This window comes from Xiphias gladius, chromosome 15 (assembly GCF_016859285.1).
Source record: "Xiphias gladius isolate SHS-SW01 ecotype Sanya breed wild chromosome 15, ASM1685928v1, whole genome shotgun sequence".
NCBI lineage: Eukaryota > Metazoa > Chordata > Actinopteri > Istiophoriformes > Xiphiidae > Xiphias > Xiphias gladius.
In genome coordinates, this window is record NC_053414.1 from 26,102,599 (window position 1) to 26,128,976 (window position 26,378).

General features: G+C 43.0%; 1 protein-coding gene and 1 non-coding gene across 2 annotated transcripts in view; both read left to right on the top strand.

The window, feature by feature from the left end:
- Positions 1 to 26,378, top strand: part of htt (huntingtin) — a 32,581-nt gene continuing 6,203 nt past the window's right edge. Inside the window, 60 exon segments of the mRNA XM_040145428.1 lie at positions 1 to 364; positions 2,543 to 2,626; positions 3,142 to 3,262; positions 3,547 to 3,606; positions 3,823 to 3,902; positions 4,223 to 4,361; positions 4,830 to 4,971; positions 5,164 to 5,342; positions 5,426 to 5,630; positions 5,984 to 6,031; positions 6,341 to 6,418; positions 6,550 to 6,947; positions 9,718 to 9,844; positions 9,936 to 10,051; positions 10,171 to 10,282; positions 10,788 to 10,925; positions 11,958 to 12,116; positions 12,240 to 12,337; positions 12,453 to 12,592; positions 12,826 to 12,889; positions 13,046 to 13,146; positions 13,337 to 13,483; positions 13,608 to 13,728; positions 13,852 to 13,997; positions 14,159 to 14,340; positions 14,486 to 14,709; positions 14,879 to 15,005; positions 15,101 to 15,225; positions 15,325 to 15,435; positions 15,516 to 15,593; positions 16,436 to 16,659; positions 16,783 to 16,861; positions 17,001 to 17,162; positions 17,251 to 17,306; positions 17,412 to 17,560; positions 17,685 to 17,821; positions 17,931 to 18,047; positions 18,213 to 18,335; positions 18,500 to 18,619; positions 18,621 to 18,757; positions 18,910 to 19,052; positions 19,204 to 19,432; positions 19,616 to 19,757; positions 20,055 to 20,234; positions 20,483 to 20,659; positions 20,946 to 21,022; positions 21,127 to 21,262; positions 21,458 to 21,580; positions 21,873 to 22,080; positions 22,265 to 22,410; positions 22,695 to 22,872; positions 22,959 to 23,060; positions 23,245 to 23,429; positions 24,350 to 24,476; positions 24,649 to 24,752; positions 25,040 to 25,194; positions 25,293 to 25,432; positions 25,545 to 25,630; positions 25,757 to 25,887; positions 26,008 to 26,140. Coding sequence (XP_040001362.1) covers positions 267 to 364; positions 2,543 to 2,626; positions 3,142 to 3,262; positions 3,547 to 3,606; positions 3,823 to 3,902; positions 4,223 to 4,361; positions 4,830 to 4,971; positions 5,164 to 5,342; positions 5,426 to 5,630; positions 5,984 to 6,031; positions 6,341 to 6,418; positions 6,550 to 6,947; positions 9,718 to 9,844; positions 9,936 to 10,051; positions 10,171 to 10,282; positions 10,788 to 10,925; positions 11,958 to 12,116; positions 12,240 to 12,337; positions 12,453 to 12,592; positions 12,826 to 12,889; positions 13,046 to 13,146; positions 13,337 to 13,483; positions 13,608 to 13,728; positions 13,852 to 13,997; positions 14,159 to 14,340; positions 14,486 to 14,709; positions 14,879 to 15,005; positions 15,101 to 15,225; positions 15,325 to 15,435; positions 15,516 to 15,593; positions 16,436 to 16,659; positions 16,783 to 16,861; positions 17,001 to 17,162; positions 17,251 to 17,306; positions 17,412 to 17,560; positions 17,685 to 17,821; positions 17,931 to 18,047; positions 18,213 to 18,335; positions 18,500 to 18,619; positions 18,621 to 18,757; positions 18,910 to 19,052; positions 19,204 to 19,432; positions 19,616 to 19,757; positions 20,055 to 20,234; positions 20,483 to 20,659; positions 20,946 to 21,022; positions 21,127 to 21,262; positions 21,458 to 21,580; positions 21,873 to 22,080; positions 22,265 to 22,410; positions 22,695 to 22,872; positions 22,959 to 23,060; positions 23,245 to 23,429; positions 24,350 to 24,476; positions 24,649 to 24,752; positions 25,040 to 25,194; positions 25,293 to 25,432; positions 25,545 to 25,630; positions 25,757 to 25,887; positions 26,008 to 26,140 — 8,154 coding nt within the window. The 5' untranslated portion in view covers positions 1 to 266.
- Positions 15,651 to 15,780, top strand: LOC120800997. The gene has a single exon (XR_005709043.1).

Here is a 26,378-nt window from a genome sequence, read left to right on the forward strand (position 1 = left end):
GGAACGCAACGCTGCATCAAAGATGGCTTGTAATCAACCAACGTTTTGTTCATTTAGGAATTATATTGTGAGAGAATAAGAGACCTCTTGCACGAAGAGAAAGCGGAGGGCTGGTGGTAGTTGTTGCGAGCAGTGTTAACACTCTCGTCGCTCTACGCACCGCTTTGCTCTCTCCGTGCGCTAACTTGTCCCCACTGTGCTAGCTGGTTAGCTCACATAGTAAATATTAGCTAGCCGAGCTAGCTTGCTTACTGTTGATTACTAAAATGGCCACCATGGAGAAACTGATGAAGGCCTTCGAGTCTCTGAAGTCATTCCAGCAACAACAGGGACCACCAACCGCCGAGGAGCTTGTCCAGAGGCAGTAAGTAAATTTTAGTCTAACGGTGATTTGAAATAGCGAGCTAACAGCCGCTGGGCTAGACAGGTAGCTTAGCTCGCTAGCAAACGTTAGCGTCCCTCAGTTAGGCTAACAAGCAAGCTAGCAACCAGAGTCCAAGCAGTTATTTAAGCGTCACTGCTGTTTTAGACCTGCTCCTTGCCAGACATTGCAGCTATGCCTGTCGAGGCTTCTTTCAATGATATTCACGCCATATAAGTTTTTAGCTAGGCAGGTTTTATAGGTTCAGACTAGCCGAATGATAGCCGACATTAGAGGGCGTCCGCCAGTTGATGCCCACGCACCTGCTAAAGGGGTAAAGGACCAATTAAACGGTTCAGTGTTTGCTTAATAAGTTGATCTCAGCTGAGCCATTCTGTGTAAAAAGCCTGGTTAAAAATTTGAGCGTAACATTGTGTAGTTAATTGCACGGAAGGTCAAATATTATAACTACTATTTCCGATGAGGCGGTGCATTAATTGGTATATTAGTGCATCGGGACTGACGTCATTTACCCCGTGCAAATCCATGGAGCAAGTGGTGCTGTCGCGATTAGGGCTGTGTACCCTGTGTTTGTTATGCCCCTTCTTAAGAAATGTTTTCGTTCAAGGAACACATGCCAGACACCTTCAGTAATGATAGCACGACCTTTACAGATGTATAATTAAGCCTTGCCGAGGGGATCTGTCGTTATGAATATGAATTGTCATGATGGTCCATAGCAATTAAGTGGTTTTGGGGTTTGAACAGCACCAGCAGGCTCATCAGGATCATCTGCCAGTCCGGAGGTCCCTAAAAAAAAATTTCCCCTGTTTGCAGCAATATGCTCTATAATTTTTGTCCTTTTTAACTAGTATAACCAATTTATCACTGGTCATTTTTCACTGAAGTACTAAATTGAATTAAATGTTATCTACCATCCTTTTGTAGTATGAAATTGTATGAAATCAACCTCAGTTCCACTTAACAGCTGAAGGCCATCATCCAGGATAGCGTTCCATATTTAAACTCAATGTGTTTAAATTTGGTTAGTCAATAAGGACTTAGCTGAGTGGAAAGCCAGGTCGCTGCCATCACGCACTGGGCTTGTGCTGTCAGTGGAAAGCAGCTGTGATGCCAAAGCTGCAGCTGCCAGGCTCTTTTAAGATTATCATTCCTTTGTCAGTGTGACAGTTTGATCAAGTCAGACAATATTTCATTCGGCACGCAGCGTTTTATCATCACGTTTGATCAGTACAGAGGCAGGCCTCGCTCATCTCTAAGAAGTCTTTGTGAGTTTTATTTGTATTATGTCTGTAGTGTTCAGAAGGTTTATACAAGGAGATCACTATTCTTGATTGATTATGTAACCGCTGATAACATTGCTGCTTAATTGCACATGACATACAATGTGAAACAGCAGTTACTTTGAATCTATAACTAGCATTGTTCCTCCCACTCTACATCATTTGCAGTATTATGTATGTCATGGATGTATTATTATATATGTTTGGTGTAAATGCATGGACGTACCGTTAGATGATGTAATGATGCCATAACCATGAATTTTGATGCTCTGTCTCTTTCTGTGTCCCCTCACTAATCTTAGAAAAATTGCTTTACCCAACACTAAATTCCACAGACTGTGACAGGGTTTATGCTGCTTCTGCTCTTTCACTTTAATGCATGCTTAATGATCAGTAAATAGGTCTGAAATTAATTGTATTGTGAGTTTTCACTTCCAAGCCTTTTGACACTTAAAAGCATTTAAAAGCAAAGGGACATTCCTCCCTTTTAATCAAGGAACACTGTTAGATTTGGCTTGAGTTTAAATGTACACTGTGTTTCCTGTTATTCCCTCATGGTGATTTCTTAAATTGATATGTTTTCAGTGACATCTAGTGAAGTGAGCAGTCTTGCAGTGTTTTATGGGGTGACACTGACTTCTTAAAAATTAGTGTTACATTCATTGTGCTGTTTGGCTCTTAGCAAGAGATTTAATTAAGATCCTGTTTAGTGATGGAATGATTTCCAACACTTTACTTTCAAGAAGGCACCGACTCAGTCTCTGAACCCAATCGTTCTCTCCAATCCTTCTCTCTCTGTTTCTCTCTCTCCTTCTCTTTCACTGTATCTTGCTTTCTGTCCCTGCTCCTCATTATCCCCAACTTTCTTCTATCACAGGAAAAAGGAACAGGCTACCACAAAAAAGGATAGGGTGACCCACTGTCTGACAATATGTGAAAACATTGTGGCTCAGTCTCTAAGGTAGGTCTTGTTAAGTCAACTGAAATCTTACCTAAGTTTAATCATTACCAGTTTGAGTAAGGTTCCATTTTGAAGGAAAAAAATATTCCTTCTTCTGATTTTATGCATTGCAGCTGTTCACAGAATATTATTCTATATATATTTTTAATGCCCGGGCTTAACAATCGGCACCAAATCTGCTTTTTAGTACTTTTAAATAGTACGAACAGTCACCCCATTGCATTAAGTCTGGTGAACTACCTAGCTAATCCAGAACTAATCTAATCAATTACTACTAAACTAATCTGTGTGTATGTGTGAGTCATGTGTATGTGTGTGAGAGAGGGAAAAGGCTGAAACACAGCTGAAGGGAAGTATATCACTTGTGTGGGCATGGTTGTTTGAATCATTTATTTCAGAACAGTTTAGAATAGTGTTATTAAAATACACAAGCAATGTCTGTTGAAAGTTAAATATGTACTTGATGTGTGTAATGACATTTGCCTGACTTTTGTTCTCTATGGTCCTGGGAGCAGAACGTCTCCAGAGTTTCAGAAACTGCTGGGCATCGCCATGGAGATGTTCCTGCTCTGCAGTGATGACAGTGAATCAGATGTCCGAATGGTAGCCGATGAGTGCCTGAACAAAATCATCAAAGTGAGCAGGAACCTATAAACTTTTAGTCAGGCTACCATAAAAAAGATAGTAAACTGATAATTTTAGTTGGTACCCACTGACAACATGGTACACTTACAGAATAATGACCTTCCCTTAATTTGGGTTTGTGTGATGTGATGTGATCAATTTAAAAACAATAAAATATAAATATAATTATCAAAATTTTCAGCAAACCATTATTTCTGTTGTTTAATTTTAAACAGGCTTTTATTGTTGAATCACCCATATTGCTCAGAATGCTAGTTTTTGATATTTATCCTTAGGCGCTGATGGACTCCAACCTGCCTAGACTGCAGCTGGAGCTGTACAAAGAAATCAAAAAGGTAATGAGATATATGTCTGTGTTGTGACTCATTTTGTATGCAACAGTATTATTCTAACAGACTTATGACCCAGGTTTGACATTTGTTTCATGTGAAGTGTTAAAATGTATATAATTGATGTCATTCTTATAAGATATTAGTACGAATGAAGGAATTGTGATAAAATGCTTGTGGTGATCTGAGTGTTGACTGATGAGTGTTCGTGTGCCTCTGTAGAATGGTGCCTCTCGGAGTCTCAGGGCGGCTTTGTGGCGGTTTGCTGAGCTTTCCCACCTCATCAGACCACAGAAATGCAGGTATAAACACAAATGCCTGAAAATTGATTTTTACTTCATTCACGTGAAAACCATATATAAGTAGGAAGTGGAGAGAGGGTACATTGTGAACTTACTGTGCTATTTAAAAATCAGTTGAACTAATTCAAATATGGGTGCCACCTTATTGAAATTATCTGTGTCTTCTTGATTATTTTTGAAGTTTTTGACATTGCATGCCTCACAATCAGCTATGGTCAGGGGAAGCAACATCACTGTCTAACCCAGATTTAAATGCCCTTTACTCATCTTTGTTTTGTTTGCGTTATTAACCCTCCCGCAATCTCCACCCTGCTGTGCAGACCCTACCTGGTCAACCTGCTGCCGTGCCTCACCAGAATCACCAAGCGGCAGGAGGAGACGGTGCAGGAGACTCTGGCCGCAGCAATGCCCAAAATCATGGCAGCTTTGGGACACTTTGCCAATGATGGCGAGATCAAGGTATCCACACAAAGTGGAAAGACTGGAAACAGTTTGGTGTGGAAATTAAATTTGGGCTCAGATAATTGTTGTTTTCAAATAATTTTTTCTATCAAATGTTGTCTTGAGGAAATTGGTGTTTTCTTTCATGTTTCTTGCCTGCATTAGCCTATCAAACACAAGCTTGACTTACCTGAAAGCCATTTTTATAATAGTTGAAATCAAATCCTCTTCCTAAGACTGCCTGACTTCAAAAATATACATTCCTCATATTGGCTCTCTAGCAACATTTGGCTTTGAGGACTGTTCCCTTCCAATTAAACAAAAGCCATTATTACTGACAAAAGACAGAATACAGGCTATAAGACACTACCCCCCGTACATGCCAAGACAGGAAAACGTTAGTGGGAACCACTTACATGGGGAGATATGCATATCTGTACATCCTAAAATTGTGTTTTCATTGTAGTCTAACCACATTTGTCCCAGGTGCTGCTGAAGTCTTTCATGGCCAACCTGAAGTCCAGCTCCCCGACCATCAGACGGACAGCAGCAAGTTCGGCTGTCAGTGTATGCCAACACTCCAGACGCACCAGCTATTTCTACACCTGGCTCCTTAATGTGCTACTGGGTAGGACACACAAAAGCCAACACTCACACACAGACTCTGGACATAACCCTTCTTGCCTTCCAACTTTTTCCTTTTAACATTTATGAGCTGGTATCAAACTGCTTTTAATTATAGTACTCAGGTGACAGATATTCAGTTTGGACAAAGAAGGACACAAAGAAGGACACAGCCTGACCTTCTGTCCTTTTCCAGGACTGTTGGTTCCAGTGGACGAGGAGCACCCCAGCCACTTAATTCTGGGGGTGCTGTTAACTCTTCGCTACATGATGCCTCTGCTGCAGCAGCAAGTCAACACCACCAGCCTCAAAGGAAGCTTTGGAGTGATGAGAAAGGAGGCTGACGTACAGCCAACACCTGAACAGCTGCTACAGGTAAGGAGAAGGTAGTGCGTGCGTGTCAGACAGTGAGTACGTTATTATAAACTTTTGGCTCACTTTTCTGTGTGTGTCTCAAGGTGTACGAGCTGACCTTACACTACACACAGCACTGGGACCACAATGTGGTCACGGCTGCTCTGGAGCTCCTGCAGCAGGTGTTCAGGACTCCGCCGCCAGAGCTTCTGCACATGCTCATCACCGCTGGCAGCATTCCACATGCCACCGTGTTTCGGCAGGACACTGAGAGCCGTGCGCGCTCCGGCAGCATCCTCGAGCTCATTGGTAAACACGTTAATCAGTTGGGACTGTGTTCATGAATCTTGTTATCCATCTTGTATACTATAATGTGGGCCCTGCAGTAGTTCAAAAAATGGGACGTTAATGTAATTGCTTCAGGTAGCTTTTAATTCATTAACCCATACTGACTTTGCCAAGAAATTAGCTTACTAAACTGTGTTGGTGCTCTTCTTTAGTTTTTGATTTGGTTTGTGTTTGTGGCCTTTTTCTTTGCTTGCTAATTCGTTCCCTGTCGTCTGTAACAAAGTGTTTCTGTTTCCTATTAGTCTTTCTGAGCTTTTGCTGCTTTTCTATTCCTCACCTCCTGTTTCTACTTCCTCTTCTCCTGCCACTTGCAGCGGGGGGAGGGTCTTCCTGCAGTCCACTCCTTCTCAGGAAACAGAGAGGTGACTAGTCTATTTATCTCCCCTGCTCACCTCTACCCTCTTACTGAAGTTTCAGTCAGGGCTTGGGCGAATTTACCTTTTGACTGGGTCACTTGAGGCAATTGATTATTCTCTAAATTCTTGATAAATTATATTTGAATTTGAATGTATATGTCCAATAACAAAATTCCAATGATAAATGAGGCAGTTGCTGGTTTTTATTTTGAATGTGCTCAGTTTGAAGTAAAGTGCCCACAGCCAGGTTTTTCACTCTACTAAGCTGGTGTTAATGCTGATGTCTTTTACTGACATTAAACCTGTCGTTTTCAGGTAAAATGCTTTCTGGAGAGGAGGATGGGTTGGAGGATGACCCTGAGAAGACAGAGGTGACCACTGGTGCCTTCACAGGTGAGCTGCATCGACCCGGAGGCAGAATGAATAGTAACTGGCAAATGTGGCAGTCTTACTGACTAGGGCCTCAATCTGCAGTAAAAAAAAGAAAAGAAAAAAGGTGTTACTGTGTATTTCTTTCCTCCTAGCGTCAGTTGTTGGTGCTGACAGCTCCTCCGCAGCCCAGGTTGACATCATCACCGAGCAGCCACGCTCCTCCCAGCATACCCTGCAGCCTGGCGACTCCGTGGACCTCAGTGCCTCCTCAGAGCAGGGCGGTGGCGGGACATCTACATCAGACACTCCCGAGTCACCCAATGACAACGAGGAGGAAATGCTGAGTCGGAGCTCCAGTGGTGGGGCCAACATTACTCCAGAGACGGCTGACTACACCACATCAGAAAATGCCACGCCGGATGGAGGGCCTTTGGGAGAGGGCGAGACTCTGCTAGGCACTAATGATTGCTCACTCCCACCCAGCGACTCCTCCCAGACCACCACAGAGGGCCCGGACTCAGCTGTCACTCCCTCAGATGTAGCAGAGCTGGTCAGTATGACTGTAGGGGCATGCAAGTGAGATTTGATTAGTTTCAGGACAACAGCTTGAAGATACAGCACTTTATATTTATTTGTGTGTGTGTGTGTGTGTGTGTAATACGGAGTACATCGTTCTTCCCTAGATACTGAAAGACTAAAATACATGTTATGCTATTATAACCTTGAAGCCTGGTGTCCGTAATGACCAAGTACCTGGTTTATGAATGCTGCTTCATAGAATTAGGATTTGTAGAATGGACAAAAATTTCAATGTTACTTCTATTTACCACAACAGCTACCGTTCAACACAAACCCCTGCAGCAAACAGACATGTACCTTTCTCAAAATGGTTATGCACTGTTACTTTTTTTTTTTAATGAAAATAAAAATAGGAAAAGAATTGAGCGGTAATTGTGGTGTGTACAAACATTTGGGTAAGTGTGAGTCAGTACTTAGTAACCTCACCTTTGGCAGATATCAGTTTGACAGTTTGCATATGCATGTATTTAGCCAGCTAAGAGTCTTTCTGTTCTTGATTTAGGGATTTTCATGAACTCCTACAGATCACTACACCAACTCCTGCAGATAACTTTGAGTTCTGAGATATTTTTAGGCTGTCTTCCACACACAGCATGTTTAAGATCTGCCTACAGATTTTCAGCGATGTTCCTTCGGGACTTTGAGGGCCCTTCCAAAAGGTTCATCTGCTGTTTCTTGAACTAGTTTATGTTGGATTTTGAGGTCTGCTTTGGATCATTTTCCTGTTATAGAAGCCAGCCTCTTTTCAGTTTCATCTTCTTGACTATCTACGGGATATTTGCATCCAGAATTTGCTGATATTTAGTGGAGTCCGTTCTTCTGCCTATCCGTACAATGTTTAGTGTGCCATTGGCTGCCACAAAACGTCAAAGTAGAATATTTCAGCCCCCTGCTTAAGTTTGCAAAGGTTTTTTTTTTTTTTTTTTTTTTTTTTTTTCTTCAAATAGATGAAGTAAATAGTACATTAACAGTTGAAGAACAGCTTATTTTTAATGTCTGTTGGCTGCAGGGGTTGCTTCACTTCAAAAATCAACAAAACGTATAATTTGTTTACACAAATGCATCAGCACCTGAATGACGCTACTGCTTGTTTCCCCTGAAGCTTAAAAAGTCTATTATTAAAATCTAAGTTTCTTCTGATGTTAGTAGAGATGCTTTTTATTTCAGGCAAAGCAGGTGCCTACATTTTAAAAGGCTGTGGGATACTGCGAACAGGGTGCGATTGTATGTGCAGGTGGTCATCATGCTGAAATATATAATGGAAATGGTAATATGTATGTTAGATCTTTAAATATAGGCCACTCCTCATTCTGGTTATGGCCTTGTCCCAAGTGGTTGACAACTATGTTTAAAATATTGGTTTTGGTATTTAATGGAGTAAAAAATGCAAACTCGAATGTTGCCTAGACAGTATTTAACAAAATGTTCACATCTGCTCCTCTTATCACATTGGACAAAATGTGATGTCACACCCTAGAGTGAATCCAATGAGTTATTTGGAGGCAGGTCATGTAAACCTGCTACCCTATGGAGACATTTTGTTGTGGGATGCTAACAATTCTACGTCTATGATCTTGCCCCCTGTCCTTTATCCTTCTCCCAACTCCGCCGCAGTCGCGCACTCCATTGCCGTGGGTGATTGAGCCGTCCCCACCCTCGCCAACTTCCACCGAGGGTCCCGATGCCACAGACAGCGACTCTTCTGTCTACACTGCTTCCTCTTCGTCGTCTTCTTTCTCCTTCTCCTCCTCTTCCTCCTTTTATGCCACCTCCTCCTCTAGCACTAGTGAGAAGGTCAGCCAATTGGACACTGCGAAAAACGAGTGGGAGGGGCTTGCTTCTCTGGACACTTTTTGCTTTTTTCATTCTGTTTCCCTTCGTTCGCTTGTTCGTGTTAACCCATGCAAAGAATTTTCCCTGCCTATTGCTACATTCCCCCTCTGTACGATCATAGACAATATATTATGCCCTTAATTTCCCTTGTTTCCAGTGATTTCTCTCCCAAAAATTAGATGCCTTTGAAAATCCTTTTTAAAAACAAGCAATCCAGATATCCCATGTTACTGGCTTGCCATGAAGTTCAAAAAGAGACGCATGAAGGCCATCTGTTCCTTAATTGTTTTCCCTCTACCCTTTCGAGAGGCTGTGACGCGCTTTTGTTCCAGTGGAAGCCAAACCTGGAGAGAAAAAAACAATGTATATTTCAAATTGCTCAAGAGTGCTTCGTAGATACATCTTCCTCAGATGAAGTGTTGTTGCCAGATGAGTTCTCTGTAATAGGTCATGCAGATGACCTAAAAATCACATGTACTTCAAATGGTCTATGTTAAAATAAAAAGTATTAATAATACTTACATAATCTAGGGGAAATTAATTTTCGAGTCAAATAGTTTGGATCAAAAGCTTGCTCTTCCTCTGGTGGACTGTGTCAACCACAGTTGAAGAGATCTCAAGCCTTTGCTTTTTCCTGTATGCAGTTGATTTGCTGTAAATTGCGTTTGACCCAAGCATGATTCAGTAGAGTTTTAAGAGGGCAAGAGTTGTTTGACTTGCAGTTTTAGTCATTAGTGTGTCTGTGTCTTTGTCTTCAACCCAGCAAATCTAACTCAGTGACACAAAACTCTTTAGGTGTTCTTTGCATGCAGTTGCATTGCAACTGAGACAGATTGTCGCATTTGGTGTATTTAAAAAGTTAAGTTTAGTTCCCTTCTAGAGATATTTGTTTTGTGTCTGTGCATAAGGTGCTGGACGGCAGTGAGAGTCAGTACTCTGGGATGCAGATCGGAACACTACAGGATGAAGAAGATGAAGGAGCAGCACCGTCCTCTCAAGAAGAACCACCACAACCATTCCTACAGTCAGCACTGGGTATGTTTGCATCAAAAGATACACACAGACCGGCGCTGCTTATAGATATAAAGCCTTGATCACGGTTTATTGTTTCTGTGTTTGTGTGCAGCTCTGAGCAAGCCTCATCTTTTTGAAGGCCGAGGTCACAACCGGCAGGGTTCAGACAGCAGTGTGGACCGCTTCATACCAAAGGACGAACCTGTTGAACCCGAACCTGACAACAAGGTAAAGACACACCCAAGCAAAAACCTCCATGCCAGTGTTTCACAGTGGCAGTTAAGGTAATTGAAGCCAAACTACAAATTTTCCTGTGTCGTCATGTATCTCCTCTGCCTACTTCTTAGCCATCACGGATAAAGGGTCCTATTGGACATTATACAGACCAGGGGATGGAGCCACTGGTGCACTGTGTACGGCTTCTTGCTGCCTCCTTCCTGCTGACAGGACAAAAGAATGGTAGGTGACTATAAAAACTGCTCAAAATATGTCAAATGCTGACTTTAAAAAGTCGGGGGAATGAAATAAATTTGAGTAAAACTGAATATGACAACTAGGAACTGGGTAACCTTGTGTTTAGAAATGTGGCCACTTATCCAGTACAATAATTTCAGACTCATTCATATTAAGTTTTAAGAAAAGACAACATTAGAATAGCTTGGAAATAATATTAAAAAGACCGTTTGGGGAAGTTTTGTAAGTAATAACAATTTTCAAATAAGGAAAGAAAAGCCCTGCAAATGGGAGTAATGATGGTCCAATGCTTGAGATTTTTATTTTTATTTTCATAATGTACAGCAACTCCCGTTTACTGGTAAGTTTGGTCTACTCAGGCTATATCTTTATAAAGTCATTTGAGATGTGCTTTTGATCAAAGCTGTATGAATAAATGAACTTGAACTTACAAGTTCATAAGGGCAACCACTCGGTTGTCTACTACTGTCTTTTCTCCGTGTTTCTCCAGGTCTGATCCCTGACAAGGAGGTGCGAGTGAGTGTTAAGGCCCTGGCGGTCAGCTGTGTTGGGGCAGCGGCAGCTCTACATCCAGAAGCCTTCTTTAATTCCCTCTATCTGGAGCCGCTGGACGGCATTCCAGCAGAAGGTAGGGGGAACAAAAAGTTACGACAATCCTATTTAGATGATGCGTGACACCTGAATAGGTTAGTATTAAGACAATGCAGCCTAAATCAGGGGTGCGCTTTATGGACAGGGTTAATATTGCAAGAATCATCACAGTATTAGGTGGTCTGACTGGACTCAAAGAACTAGTAAACTGGCAGCAGAGAGAGGGAGATGTTAATTAAGCACAGTTTGTACACACCCACACAGTCCTGAGAAGAGGTCTAATCAGTCAATAATCGAAAATACCTGTGGAGGTGGACCATTGATATTTAAGATCTTACACTGAAATTATTTTAGGGATGAGAATTGTGCACCTTGATACTGACAAAATTAGAATTTGCCATGATACAATTATATGGATACGATGGTAAAACAATATAACATACTAAAGTTTGAAGTCTGAGATTGGAGGCAGCTGTTGGTGCATTAGATTACGACACTTAGTAATCTCCAGCATGAGTGAAATCCTGCTGTTCAAATTTAGCTTTCAGCAAACAGCAGCAGTTTTGATGCACCTGTGAGTAATTGTGGGTAAAAATAACTTTATTTTTTTTTTAATACAATAGTTTTCTTTTGTTCACTAACACTCATTGTAAAATGTGGATATTTTTGAACTGGCTAGCTGTTTGTGTTTATCTCGCATAAGATTTAAATGTAACACAATAAGCCTAATTCAATGCGTACACTAGGAAAAGCTTAGGTATTACTAACAACACTAACACTCCGTTGAAGTGAATTGTCCCAGTTAGTAATGACAGTGAGCCAGCTTGCAGAGTACCAGGATCCTGAAACTGAATCAGCTTAATGGAATTAACCACCATTCATTTTATTTACACTGTGCTTTTCCTATTGTGACATGACAAAATGTCTTTTGTGGAAAAGACTTAGAATGTATTTTTGACAACTACTGCAATGGAAGTATTGGTCAGTTAAAAATGCATTAATTGGCAACTGTATTTGTATCTTTAACACTGTCCTTGACCCCACTCTTCCATTCTCTGTCCCCTTGCAGAGCAGCAGTATATCAGTGATGTGCTTGGTCTCATTGACCATGGGGACCCCCAGATCAGAGGAGCCACAGCCATCCTCTGCGGAGCCATCATACAGGCCGCACTCACCAAAACACGTTACAACATACACACCTGGCTGGCCAGTGTACAGAGTGCAACAGGTTAGTCTGTGTGTGTGTGTTTGTGTTCAGGGTGTTTGCACAGGTGTGTTTGTCTTGGTACTGACATGGTTTAAGCCTGGATTGTATTTAATGGTGCTCTTCTCACCTGTCTGTCCTGTCCAGGTAACCCTCTGTCCCTGGTGGACTTGGTGCCTTTGCTCCAAAAAACTCTCAAAGACGAATCCTCCGTCACCTGCAAGATGGCTTGCTCCGCAGTGAGGGTAAGACAGAGTTGTACAAGTGCGTCAATAATCTGTGTGTCTGTGTTTGAGTCTTACCTTTTTTTTTCTTTTTTCTTTTTTTCTTCCTTTCTTTTTGTTTAAATGTGTGTTTCAGCACTGCATAATGACTGTGTGCGGCAGTACCCTGAGTGAGCTTGGCTTGCAGTTGGTGATAGACCTGCTGGCTCTGAGGGACTTATCCTATTGGCTCGTTCGCACTGAGCTCTTGGAGACCCTGGCTGAGATGGACTTTCGGTAGGATAGATATTTATTTATTTATTTTTTTTCTATCACTGGAGCAACTTGCTGTTGTGAGCAGACTGTGCACTTTCAACATCACTATATCCTTAATAATATAAATGTCTTTTTGATACATGTCTCAAATTTGACGTAAAAATACAACATGACAAAACTTTAGCAGAAACTCACCTCCGTAACATATTACCTGTGACTGCCTTTGAAAAGATTCACTCATTCCTGTGTTTCAGATTAGTTAATTTCCTGGAGAGGAAAACGGAGACGTTGCACAAAGGAGCTCATCACTACACTGGGGTAAGTTCTCCATTCTACCTTCTAAGTATTCTTTGCTGTGCAAAATGCAAGTTTTAATGTTTTAGATACATAAACACATGCAGGGTGTATCGTTTCTAGTTTTCAACTTGCGCAACCTAGACTGTGATCCCTAATTTGTCCATATTCTCCATCTAGCGGCTGCGGCTGCAGGACAGAATCCTGAATGACGTGGTCATCCGTCTGTTGGGAGATGATGATCCAAGAGTGCGGCACGTGGCCGCCTCCGCTGTCAGCAGGTACGCTATCTTTCATCACAGCATATTGTCAGTGTCACACATCTTCTGTATAATGGACTTAACTGTAGATAAGAAACTCTTTCATTTTTTTAGAAAAATGTATTAAAACAGTATTTTTTTTTTTCTTACGTCTCCCTTCTCGTTCTCCACTAACCCTTCCCTCATGTCTCTGTGCCCGTCTCTCTACCAGACTGGTTCCCAGGTTGTTCTATGATTGTGACCAAGGCCAGGTGGATCCAGTGGTGGCTATTGCTCGGGATCAGAGTTCGGTCTACCTGCAGCTGCTAATGCATGAGACGCAACCCCCCTCTCAGTTCACCGTTAGCACAATCACAAGGTACCAGAACTTTTACTGTTTTTTTTGTTTTTTTTGTTTGTTTGTTTTTTAAAGTGGTTCAGTTACATGGACCGTGACAAAATCACAAACAATCTTTGAGAAACTGATCCCTCTTCTCTGCCAGGACGTACAGAGGGTACAACCTGTCCAATATTGTGTCTGATGTCACATTGGAGAACAATTTGTCCAGAGTTGTTACCGCCGTCTCCCACGCTTTCACCTCCTCTACCTCCAGAGCCCTAACTGTAAGCACCCAGACATACATATAAGGCTTTACCTTTTTTTCCCTGCTGTATAACATGCTTCTGGTGTTTTTGTATTTTCATATTTTCATAACATGTTTAAATACCATTCCTATTTCTCTGCAGTTTGGCTGCTGTGAGGCCTTGTGCCTCCTGGCTTCAAATTATCCAGTGTGCACTTGGAGCACAGGCTGGCACTGCGGCTATGTTAGCTCCAGTAGCAGCTTTTCTTCCCGCTCTAGTCTCAACCGCAGCAGAGGCAGGGCCCTCAGGTTTGTGTACCCTCCCTCCCATGTGAATTAATTCTTTTCCTGTACATTTAATGCCACTCTTGTTGCATAATCTGCCACACAACACATACTCTTTCTCTACATTTCAGTACTTCTGCTATATACACACCTGATTATCTTCTCGCTGTCCTTTCTTTCTCCAGTCTGTCCCAGCCCAGCACTGCTCCAGGCTCTTCGACCTCCTCATCTGCACCAGACACAGAGCGGAGGACTCTGACAGTGGGAATGGCCAACATGGTCCTCTCATTACTCTCCTCTGCCTGGTTTCCATTGGATCTTTCTGCACATCAGGATGCACTTTTGCTTTCTGGCAATCTGCTTGCTGGTGGGTAATACGCATAAAAAATTCACCATGTTGTTCATGTAGCTTGCGATTATACTGTATTTACAAACATACCACCGCTCACTCAACTTTCAAGGAAAATCAGTAACCTGTTACTGATTAACCGGTCTGATAATTATGTTTGCAGCTGTGGCTCCTAAATGCATGCGCAACCCCTGGGCTGGAGAGGAGGAAGGCAGCAGTGGGGGCACAAACACCAGTGGAGGCCCAAATAAGATGGATGAACCCTGGGCGGCGCTTTCAGAGCGCTCCCTGGTGGCCATGGTGGAGCAGCTCTTTTCTCACCTACTCAAGGTTCTCAACATCTGTGCCCATGTGCTGGACGACACACCACCAGGACCAGCAGTTAAGGTAAGTTTAATAGAGAGATAGGTTGTTTGGTTTGATTGGCTCATAGTCAAACCAATTATTTGGTTTATTATTATTTCCTAAAGCCAGACTTTAGGATTTACCTACAAGTTGCATTTGCAGGAAGCCATTATTCTGATTTCACTTTTTGTACCCTGTTCCGTACTATTAGGCCACCCTCCCCTCCCTGAGCAACACCCCCTCCCTCAGTCCCATTCGCAGGAAAGGCAAGGAGAAGGAGGCTGCTGAGCCCAGTGCTGCCCCTATGAGCCCAAAGAAAAGCAATGAGGTCAACGCAGGTACATGCACACCTCACCATGCACTACCACAGGTACAGATCATCGGAGTGTCTGTGAATATTCAATAAGTTATTGGTGTTTGTTTTTCTGAGCAGGCAGGCCAGCAGACAGCACAGGGTCAGCAGCCGTAAGCAAATCTACCACCCTTGGCAGCTTCTACCACCTGCCACCCTACCTCAAACTCTATGATGTCCTTAAAGCTACACATGCTAACTACAAGGTTAAAACATGCATCTGTTTTTAAAACAACTTCTTATATAAGAAAATTGTTTTTTTTAGCCTAAACGGTGGCGATGTTAAAATTATTTTTGTCTCCTAGGTGACATTGGACCTCCACAGTAGTCAGGAGAAGTTTGGAGGTTTCTTGCGTGCCACTTTAGATGTTCTGTCTCAGCTGCTGGAGTTGGCCACACTACATGATATCAGCAAGGTAAGATGGTATCATCAGCTCTGGACGTTCTCAAAGTGTGGAATCAATAGAATATAATGATGTATTATATTTTCTGTCAGTGTGTGGAGGAAATTTTGGGCTACCTCAAGTCCTGCTTCTCCCGAGAACCAACCATGGCTACAGTTTGTGTACAACAGGTCAGTAATCTGTGTGTCTCTCTAATTGTAGATTTTGTATTGTTACATTTATTGTGTGTGACAGTCTTTATTGTTCCAGCACTGAGCAGTGTGCTGCAACTGGTACGACGGCACACAGAGTGAGGCTGGTTCCTGCCGACAGGGCCTGTAAAGGCATTGGTTTCCCTGTGCGATGGTTCCATACATTCATACGTATCAAGATACACACACATAGAAATATGCTAGCTGGATGTCATCTTGCCTGTGTCTTTATACACAACAAATTCCCTAACTGTTGTAACTGTTGGAAAAGCTGGATAGGATAAGCATTCATGGCACTAATGATGTAATTCTCTGCATTGCATAACAATGAATGTAGTTTGCACTAAATAAATGTATTACAGAAGCAATTCCTTAAACAGAGATAGGAGGAATTTCTTTTTTATAAAAAAACAAATAGCTGTTAACAATATCGGTCACTTGCATTAAGCACAGCCAGGCAATGTGAATAATATTAGAATTAACAAATAATGTGAATTTTTTTCCTTTTTTTTTTTTTTGAAAATAGGTTTGCAGTTAATAATCCTGCAGAGATGTTAGCCCTCAAGAAGGAATGTCCTATTCTAGACCAAAGACACTGAATTATAAGACATCCTATTAACTTTATTATAAGATTCCAAGAAAAGGCGCTGACTTGGTAGATGATGATGATCTACTTGAGATCTTATTTCAGAATTTGAGAACCCACTTGGCAGAGTCAAATACTTCATGATATCTGGAAGCAATTTTATTTAAAACTATTTGGAGTCTTAAGTCACATCTGGTGTATTTGCCCTGGTAACTGAAGACCTCACTTTCTTTAGCTTTTGAAGACTCTGTTTGGCACCAACCTGGCCTCTCAGTACGAGGGTGTCCTGAGTGGACCCAGTCGTTCCCAGGGCAAAGCTCTGCGTCTTGGTTCATCCAGCCTGCGACCAGGCCTTTACCACTACTGCTTCATGGCACCGTACACACACTTCACCCAGGCTCTTGCCGATGCTAGTCTCCGCAACATGGTGCAGGCTGAACAGGAGCAGGACACCTCTGGGTGAGTTGTAGCAACACGCAGATTAGACACAGGAGCAGCTATTCACATTTGTGTACACGAGTACATAGGTTTGCGTTGACTGTGTAGGACATTACAGAACTTCACTCCTTTCCCCACCTCTAGATGGTTTGATGTTATGCAAAAAGCATCCAATCAGCTGAGGTCCAACATAGCAAATGCAACACGCCACAGAGGAGACAAGGTACACTTACATTATCCTGCTACTTTTTCAAACTTAAGTTGTGCCTGTGAACAGCTAAAAACATGTCATAGATCAAGACACCAAATGTTGATTGAGTGAGGTGCTTCTGCTCTGAAAACGCTTTAACCCCCTCTCCCAGAATGCCATCCACAATCACATTCGACTCTTTGAGCCACTGGTGATCAAAGCATTGAAGCAGTACACAACAAGCACCTCTGTGGCGCTGCAGAGACAAGTGCTGGACCTGCTAGCCCAGCTTGTACAGCTCCGAGTCAACTACTGCCTACTGGACTCAGATCAGGTTAAACAAACACATGTATGCTTTTGCATGGATTAGTTTTCAAGTTGTGGAACTCTGCTCATTCAGGAAAATATTTTCTGTGTTTCAGGTGTTCATAGGCTTTGTCCTTAAGCAGTTTGAATACATTGAAGTGGGACAGTTCAGGTAAGTCTTGTTCATCACTGAATTGTGGCAATTTCAGAAACCCATATGTCTCTCAGTTGGCCATCCTGTGAATTAATATAATACCTGTTAACACTTCTCTGACAGGGACTCGGAGGCCATCATTCCAAACATCTTTTTCTTCCTGGTGCTGTTGTCTTATGAGCGCTACCACTCCAAGCAGATAATCAGCATTCCCAAGATCATCCAGCTGTGTGACGGCATCATGGCAAGTGGCAGGAAAGCTGTCACACATGGTGAGAGGAACACATACAAACATTTCTTGTGCTTGTAAGCATGTTTTATTGAGCCCCTTAATGTTTTCTCTGGGGTGATGACCCTTTTAATAATTGATATGGATATGCTTACTTTCCTTGGTAGCCATCCCAGCCTTGCAGCCAATAGTTCACGACCTGTTTGTCTTGAGGGGCTCAAACAAAGCAGATGCAGGCAAAGAGCTGGATACGCAGAAAGAAGTGGTTGTCTCCATGTTGCTGAGACTCGTACAGTACCATCAGGTATAGTTACAAGCGGATGCAGAGAGACACAGAAGGCTATCGTAGTATTCAATTATTCCAGCCACTCTCGTCTCTGCCTTACACGTGCCTATCACATGTTTGTTTATAGGTGTTGGAGATGTTCATCCTTGTACTACAACAGTGTCATAAAGAGAATGAGGACAAGTGGAAGAGATTGTCTAGACAGATCGCTGACATCATACTTCCCATGATTGCCAAGCAGCAGGTAGGGAAATGCATGCAGGCTTTATATGTTTATAATTAGTTGCCTCTTGGAACCTGAACTTCAAATCAGGCTATTATACAGTAAGATAAAACATGTTGGCGAGTACTGATAAATGGTAACCAGTTGTCTGGCAACTTAAACATATTTGTATGTTGTGTCCTACAGATGCATCTGGACTCTCCGGAGGCGTTGGGAGTGTTGAACACTCTTTTTGAGACTGTAGCGCCCTCTTCTCTCAGGCCTGTAGACATGCTGCTCAAGAGTATGTTCACCATCCCAGCCACCATGGTGAGAATTTCCTCTTGCATCTGAACATGCAGAAAGTCCTGGGCTGACTTTTGACTTGCCTATCTTACGTACTCTGATTTGTTTGATTGAAAAATATAGATTTTTTTTTTTTTTTTTTTTTTTTAAAGAAGTCTGACTTTGAAATGTAACTTCTGCTTCTCCAGGCATCAGTAGCTACCGTCCAGCTGTGGGTGTCCGGTATCCTTGCAGTGCTCAGAGTACTCGTCTCCCAGTCCACTGAGGACATTGTCCTGTCCCGGGTCCACGAGCTTTCACTCTCCCCATCTCCTCTCCTGCCACACAGTCCGCCGCCTCCATCAGCAGAGCCCCTCCCCGAATGACCCACCTGCTGCTGACACACTTGGTAACCAGGACACTAATGGTGAGGCACAAAAAGCCCCACCTGAGGAAACCTTTGCCAGGTTAGTGAGTGTATTAACTGTCTTGTTGAGTTTTAGAATGTTTTTTTTCAAGTAAGGATTGAGGGATTTTTTAATTTTTATTCTACTTTCCTTTTTCCCTTCTCTTTCACTTGAAATGTCTTGTTTCACCTCCATCCCCGCCCTCCCTCCAGATTCCTCCTCCAGCTGGTAGGAGTGTTGCTGGATGATATTTCCTCCAGAGAAGTTAAAGTGGACATTACAGAGCAGCAACACACCTTCTACTGCCAGCAGCTGGGTACACTGCTCATGTGTCTCATACATGTCTTCAAAAGTGGTGAGCTTATATAATTTTAATATTAATTTGTTTCTCTAAATAAGGTCAGAATAAGCATGGCATATTAAAAAAAAAATGGGTATTAAGTTTTACAATGAAGTGCAAGACATTTTTTCTAACAATATGAAAATCCTTTCCCTTTTTCCTTCAGGAATGTTTCGCAGGATCACAGCTGCAGCCAGCCGTCTCCTGAAGGGTGACAGTGGCAGTGGGCAGACTGGCACTGAGGCCACCCTTTTCTACCCATTAGAGGGTCTGAACAGTATGGTGCAATGCCTCATTACCACCCACCCATCCCTGGTGCTCCTCTGGTGCCAGGTTCTCCTCATCATCAACTACACCAACTACTCTTGGTGGGCTGAGGTTCACCAGACACCCAGGTGAGAACACACATGAACAACAAAAATACTCCTGAAATATAAGTTTCCTATGGTAATGGCTCCCAAGCGACTTCTGACATTTCTCATGAATCAATTTTAGGACAAGAAATCATGCTAAATCACAGCATTGTATCCTCTGTCCATCATTCCTGGCCCTGCCCTTCTCTCTTTTCCTTCTGTCAGGAGACAAAGCCTCTCATGCACAAAGCTGCTGAGCCCTCACTCCTCAGGGGAAGGTGAAGAGGACAAGCCTGAGTCCCGGTCAGCAATGGTCAACAGAGAGATTGTACGCAGGGGAGCCCTTATCCTGTTCTGTGACTATGTGGTGAGACTACACACAAAATGTTCATACTGCTGCAGTGAATCATAAATACATGAAGATGCATCATTCCCAGCTAGAAACACTGACAGTTGCTCAAACATGTTGAGAATTACAATTTACAATTTTGGAACAGTAGTAACACCATTTTACTGAGTGAGAAAACAGTCCTCATGTGCAGACCAGAGCTCGCAATACCAGGACAACAAGCATGCACCATACTGCAGTGCCCTAGAGCAAAACACTGAATCCTCTGTTTTATAGTTAAGATGTATGTATGTTTTTTTTCCTCACCTTTTTTAGTGTCAGAACCTCCATGACTCAGAACATCTGACTTGGCTGATTGTCAACCATGTGCGTGACCTCATCAGCCTTTCCCATGAGCCTCCAGTGCAGGACTTCATCAGCGCCGTGCACCGCAATTCAGCTGCCAGCGGCCTCTTCATCCAGGCCATTCAGTCCCGCTGTGACAACCTTACTACTGTGAGATAACTTCCTTTATATCTGTTTATTGCCTGATCAGTCATTTTTTTGATTTGTTCTGCTTTGTCTTTTTTTTTAGTTGGCCTTTCCACAATTTAATCTGTTGACAAACCGGTTAAAATTTTGTCAAGTAATTGTTAGAATTTTTTTGTTCTTCTTTCCGATCCTCTCCCCCTTTACTTTCCTCTCTGCCTCTTATCCTCACTTTCTGCGTGTTCACCTTTCCTCCCTTATTCTCTACCGTACAGCCTACCATGTTGAAGAAGACTCTGCAGTGTTTGGAGGGCATCCACCTCAGTCAGTCGGGATCGCTGCTGATGCTGTATGTGGACAAGCTGCTCAGTACACCTTTCAGGGTTCTGGCTCGCATGGTGGACACACTGGCGTGTCGCAGGGTAGAGATGCTGCTGGCTGAGACACTACAGGTACAGTTTATTGTTGGCTTACTTTTTCTTGTCACACAGGAGTTTGCTTGTAAGTTATACATGTGATAGATTCAGTTCTTGTGTCATACAGGGAGGGAGCTCATACGACTCATGAATACATTGCTACATGTAGATAAAAATACTCAGATGCAAACTTTGCATCTCTTTCTGTGAAGCTTGGGGAGAAACTTGTAATTTCTCACTTAAGAAAAAGTCTTCATGTTAAAATGTACTTTTGTGGTTTGTTGGTCATATGCTTATCTGCGTTAATCCTTACCACTTGTAGAACAGCATAGCCCAGCTGCCTGTGGAGGAACTGGACAGGATCCAGGAATATCTCCAGACAAGTGGGCTGGCTCAGAGGTAATATTCTAAACTGCTTCTATTCAAAATTTTAATAGTCCTTTCATCTCTGTCCAGTTTGAAAAAAATCAAAAAAAATCAATTTGTCATATCCTCCGTTGCAGGCATCAGAGGTTCTACTCCCTGCTGGACAGGTTCAGAGCCACTGTTGCTGACACCAGCAGCCCCACCCCTCCGGTCACATCACACCCCTTGGATGGGGATCCACCTCCTGCCCCTGAACTGGTCATTGCAGATAAGGTGAGGGATTTGAGACTCAGGGAGTCTGCAAGGTCTGGACACTCAGACCTGAATAACAAAGTACATGTAAATCTCTCACAATCACAAACACATCTTTTAGGAACTTTTTGCTCATTTTAATAAAAAAAAAAAAAGAGGAAATAAATTGAAAATATGCACAAAAAAATATTTAAACAATTTTTATTTTGTTTCTAGGAGTGGTACGTGGCTCTGGTGAAGTCTCAGTGCTGTCTTCGTGGAGATGTTTCCCTGTTGGAGACGACAGAACTGCTTACTAAACTACCTCCCGCTGATCTCTTCAGCATCATGAGCTGCAAGGTGATATAGATACAAATACAGCCCTTCAGTACGCATACAAACTTCAATGCCCAGTAAAAAATGTTTTGACCCAAAAGACAGGGAATTTATTCAGTTGTATTTGTATCTGCAATCTATGTGCTCTTATTTAATATGGTGTAGTTTTTTGCTGCAGTGCCCAGACATGAGACCTCAAGGTCAAATATTCTTAAAATGTATTGATTTGATTTTAATACTGAAATATATTGCTATATTTCATTATATCTTAACAATACCACATCTGAATTTGGCCCTCTGTTATCTTTTTTTCCAGGATTTCAACCTAAGCCTGCTGTGTCCGTGCCTGAGTATGGGGATGCAGCGGTTAGCACGGGGTCAGGGGTCGCTCTTGTTGGAGACAGCCTTGCAAGTGACCCTAGAGCAACTAGCAGGGGTCACCGGATCACTTCCTGCCCCACATCAGTCCTTCCTGCCACCCTCCCAACCCCAGCCCTACTGGGACCAACTGGCTGCTGTGTACGGTGAGAGTGGGAGGGAAAAATTGAAAAATTGGTGGATGAAAACACAAGTCAAAGTTCTGTAATCTTTCTTTTTTTTTTTTTTTTTAATACAGTCAGCCTGAATCATTTAACAGACAAGTTTTGTCTTTCCTAAGTCCCTTAAATTTCTTGCCTCTTGTAAGACTTTCCACTGTCTCTGTTTCAGATGAGCCAGGTTTCTACCCCAGGGTTTTGTCACTCTGCAGAGCTTTGTCCCAGTACCTGCTAAGTGTGAGCCAGCTGCCTTCTGCACTACATATTCCCTCTGACAAAGAGCACCTCATCACCACTTTCACCTGCACTGCCACTGAGGTAAAATACCACATATTAAACATGCAATTTGTTTATCAGACTGTTGAGCGCTCTGGATGTGAGAGATCTGATTCTAGCTTTATAGATGCATTAAATCAAAGTAATTAGATTTAATGCATGATAATTACAAAATTATCATGTTTGTAATTCACTGTACTGTATTTCAGAATAGAAATTACCCTACCATGTTGTGTACGACTGCTTTGCACCAACTGTTTAGGTTCTTTACCATGGTAATTTTCTACTTGCGTGTGTGTGCGCGCCTGTGTGTGTGACTCTTACAGGTGGTGGTATGGCGTCTGCTCCAGAATCATTTGCCCCTGAGTGTGGACCTGCAGTGGGCTCTGTCCTGTCTGTGTCTGGCTCTGCAGCAGCCCTGCGTCTGGAACAAGCTCTCCACCGCAGAGTACACCACACACACCTGCTCCCTCGTCTACTGCCTACGCCTCATCATTGTTGCAGGTAACGAGGACAGCAGGATATGTTTGTACAGACTCCAAAGTTGGGTCATTTCATTGCTGATTAAACTTTTTGCCTTGGCTGCCCAGTGGCTGTGAGTCCCGGTGACCAGCTGCTGCATCCAGAGAAGAAAAAGACAAAGGCAGAAAGAGATGCTGAAGGAGACCAATTGGACTCAGCACATGCAAACCGTGAGCTTTCACTTATAAACTGAGTAAAACTGCTGGGTTGTTTAATGCAATTCTAGTAATTCAGTGCTTTGTCCTGTCATTTCACATGATGCTTATGCATGTATGTTTCTTTTCTTGTGTTCGGAGTAGCTCTCAAGTGAAAGCTTAAAGAGATATACGATGTCAAGTTTCCTTTGTGTTGCAGACATGTGCGAGTGGCACGCATGTGAGATCATGGCGGAGCTGGTGGAAGGCCTGCAGAGCATCCTTGCCCTGGGTCACCATAGAAACAGTATAGTCCCTGCTTTTCTCACACCAACGTTGCGCAACATTGTCATCAGTCTGTCCCGACTGCCTCTGGTCAACAGCTACACCAGAGTACCTCCACTGGTCAGTGAGTAAAAGAAATTGTTTGCAATTCAGATACAAGAATGCAGTAGTCTATTTGTTTAAATGCTTTGTGTGTGTGTGTGTGACTCTTACAGGTGGTGGTATGGCGTCTGCTCCAGAATCATTTGCCCCTGAGTGTGGACCTGCAGTGGGCTCTGTCCTGTCTGTGTCTGGCTCTGCAGCAGCCCTGCGTCTGGAACAAGCTCTCCACCGCAGAGTACACCACACACACCTGCTCCCTCGTCTACTGCCTACGCCTCATCATTGTTGCAGGTAACGAGGACAGCAGGATATGTTTGTACAGACTCCAAAGTTGGGTCATTTCATTGCTGATTAAACTTTTGCCTTGGCTGCCCAGTGGCTGTGAGTCCCGTGACCAGCTGCTGCATCCAGAGAAGAAAAAGACAAAGGCAGAAAGAGATGCTGAAGGAGACCAATTGGACTCAGCACATGCAAACCGTGAGCTTTCACTTATAAACTGAGTAAAACTGCTGGGTTGTTTAATGCAATTCTAGTAATTCAGTGCTTTGTCCTGTCATTTCACATGATGCTTATGCATGTATGTTTCTTTTCTTGTGTTCGGAGTAGCTCTCAAGTGAAAGCTTAAAGAGATATACGATGTCAAGTTTCCTTTGTGTTGCAGACATGTGCGAGTGGCACGCATGTGAGATCATGGCGGAGCTGGTGGAAGGCCTGCAGAGCATCCTTGCCCTGGGTCACCATAGAAACAGTATATTCCCTGCTTTTCTCACACCAACGTTGCGCAACATTGTCATCAGTCTGTCCCGACTGCCTCTGGTCAACAGCTACACCAGAGTACCTCCACTGGTCAGTGAGTAAAAGAAATTGTTTGCAATTCAGATACAAGAATGCAGTAGTCTATTTGTTTAAATGCTTTGTGTGTGTGTGTGTGTGTGTAGGTTTGGAAACTGGGCTGGTCCCCTCAGCCAGGAGGAGAGTTCAGCACTACACTACCTGAGATCCCTGTGGACTTCCTGCAGGAAAAGGATGTCTTCAGAGAGTTTCTCTATCGCATCAACACACTAGGTACAGAAACACAGTTATAAAATTGACTTTGCCCTATTGTCTCCATTCACATTTACATTTTCATATCACATTGATGCCACTTATTTCTTCCTTTTTGAATGTCAGATTTTGTTCTAAATGTGACATTTTGATATTTTTACATCTGTATGGACCATGGTTGCTATACATTTAGGTTGGAGTAGCAGGACTCAGTTTGAGGAGACCTGGGCCACTCTGCTGGGGGTGCTGGTCACCCAACCCATCACTATGGACCAGGAGGAGGAGGCGCAGCAAGAGGTATACACACAAACAGAACAATTTTCACTCATATACCTGCTGCGGTTAGTGAGATTCATACAACTACACAACCCAATTCTTCTACATATGCACTCACGTGACTGCTTACTTAGAGAAACAAGTGCAAGCATTTATGTATTTCATACACATGACCTCTATGTCATGACACATGAGAAACACTACAATAAGTTGTGGGTAAGCATTCTATAATCATGTTCCCTGTCTCTCTTTTTATATCCTGCATATTTTTCCTACCAATCAAATTTATTTTACCCTTTTGTCTCTAGGAGGACTTGGAGCGCACCCAGTTGAATGTGTTAGCAGTGCAGGCCATCACCAGCCTGGTGCTGAGTGCCATGACCCTGCCTGCTGCTGGCAACCCTGCAGTCAGCTGTCTGGAACAGCAGCCCCGCAACAAGAGCCTCAAAGCCCTGGAAACACGGTAGCTATGCAGACTTTAGCTGCTGACTGTGTAGGAGCCTAAAATAAGCATGTACTAATATTAAGTTTTTTTTTTTTTTTTTGTGTGCACACGCCCAGGTTTGGAAGGAAACTTGCGGTGATCAGGGGTGAAGTGGAGAGAGAGATTCAGGCTCTTGTGTCGAAGAGAGACAATGTCCATACACACCACCCATACCATGCCTGGGACCCTGTACCCTCACTGTCAGCAGCCTCTGCAGGTAACAGACAGTCTACATTCACACACTCCTTAACCCCAGCTCCTGCACTGACACCTAACACTTTGTATAATATGTTAAAACTGAATAGATTTCCTGTTTAATGGTGTTTCAGCAGGTATGCTGATCAGCCATGAGAAGCTGCTGCTTCAGATCAACACAGAGAGGGAGATGGGCAACATGGATTACAAACTGGGGCAGGTAAGAGAAGAATGAAAAATGAAGCAATGGTTAACAGGAAGCTTGAACAATACATTGGATTAAGTTGTTTGTTAATGTTAATAGCTTAAATCAAATGTGTATTTTGCTTGGCATCACTTTCTCCAGGTCTCCATCCATTCAGTGTGGTTGGGCAACAACATCACTCCTCTGAGGGAGGAAGAATGGGGTGAGGATGAAGAAGATGAGGCAGACACTCCAGCACCCACCTCCCCGCCAATATCGCCTATAAACTCTAGGTCAGACAAATAGCAGACACATTCATGTACATATTTCCTTAGTCTCCAGTGCACAGGTGGCAACATGCACTGAAATAAGCATCCACACCGTGACCTACCATTGTCTGTCTGTGCTTTCAGGAAGCACCGTGCAGGTGTGGATATTCATTCATGTTCTCAGTTTCTTCTGGAGCTCTACAGCCAGTGGCTGATCCCTGGCTCGCCGAGTAACAGGAGGACTCCAACCATCCTCATAAGTGAAGTGGTCCGATCGGTGAGTCAACGCGCACACGCTCAGTTAGTGTCTCACTTGTTCTTCCAAGGATCTGTTTATTCACACTAATAAGACTGTCTACTCTCCTCTGGGTAATAGTTTTGAAATTCTAAAGATTGTAGACCTCAGGAGCCAAATTTTACTCACCATGGAGTCCAGACACTTTAAAATGTATACCTGCTGGCTCGGTGTCATGGGCTAGTGTGAAAACAATCAATCAAAGTGTGTAAATATTGAG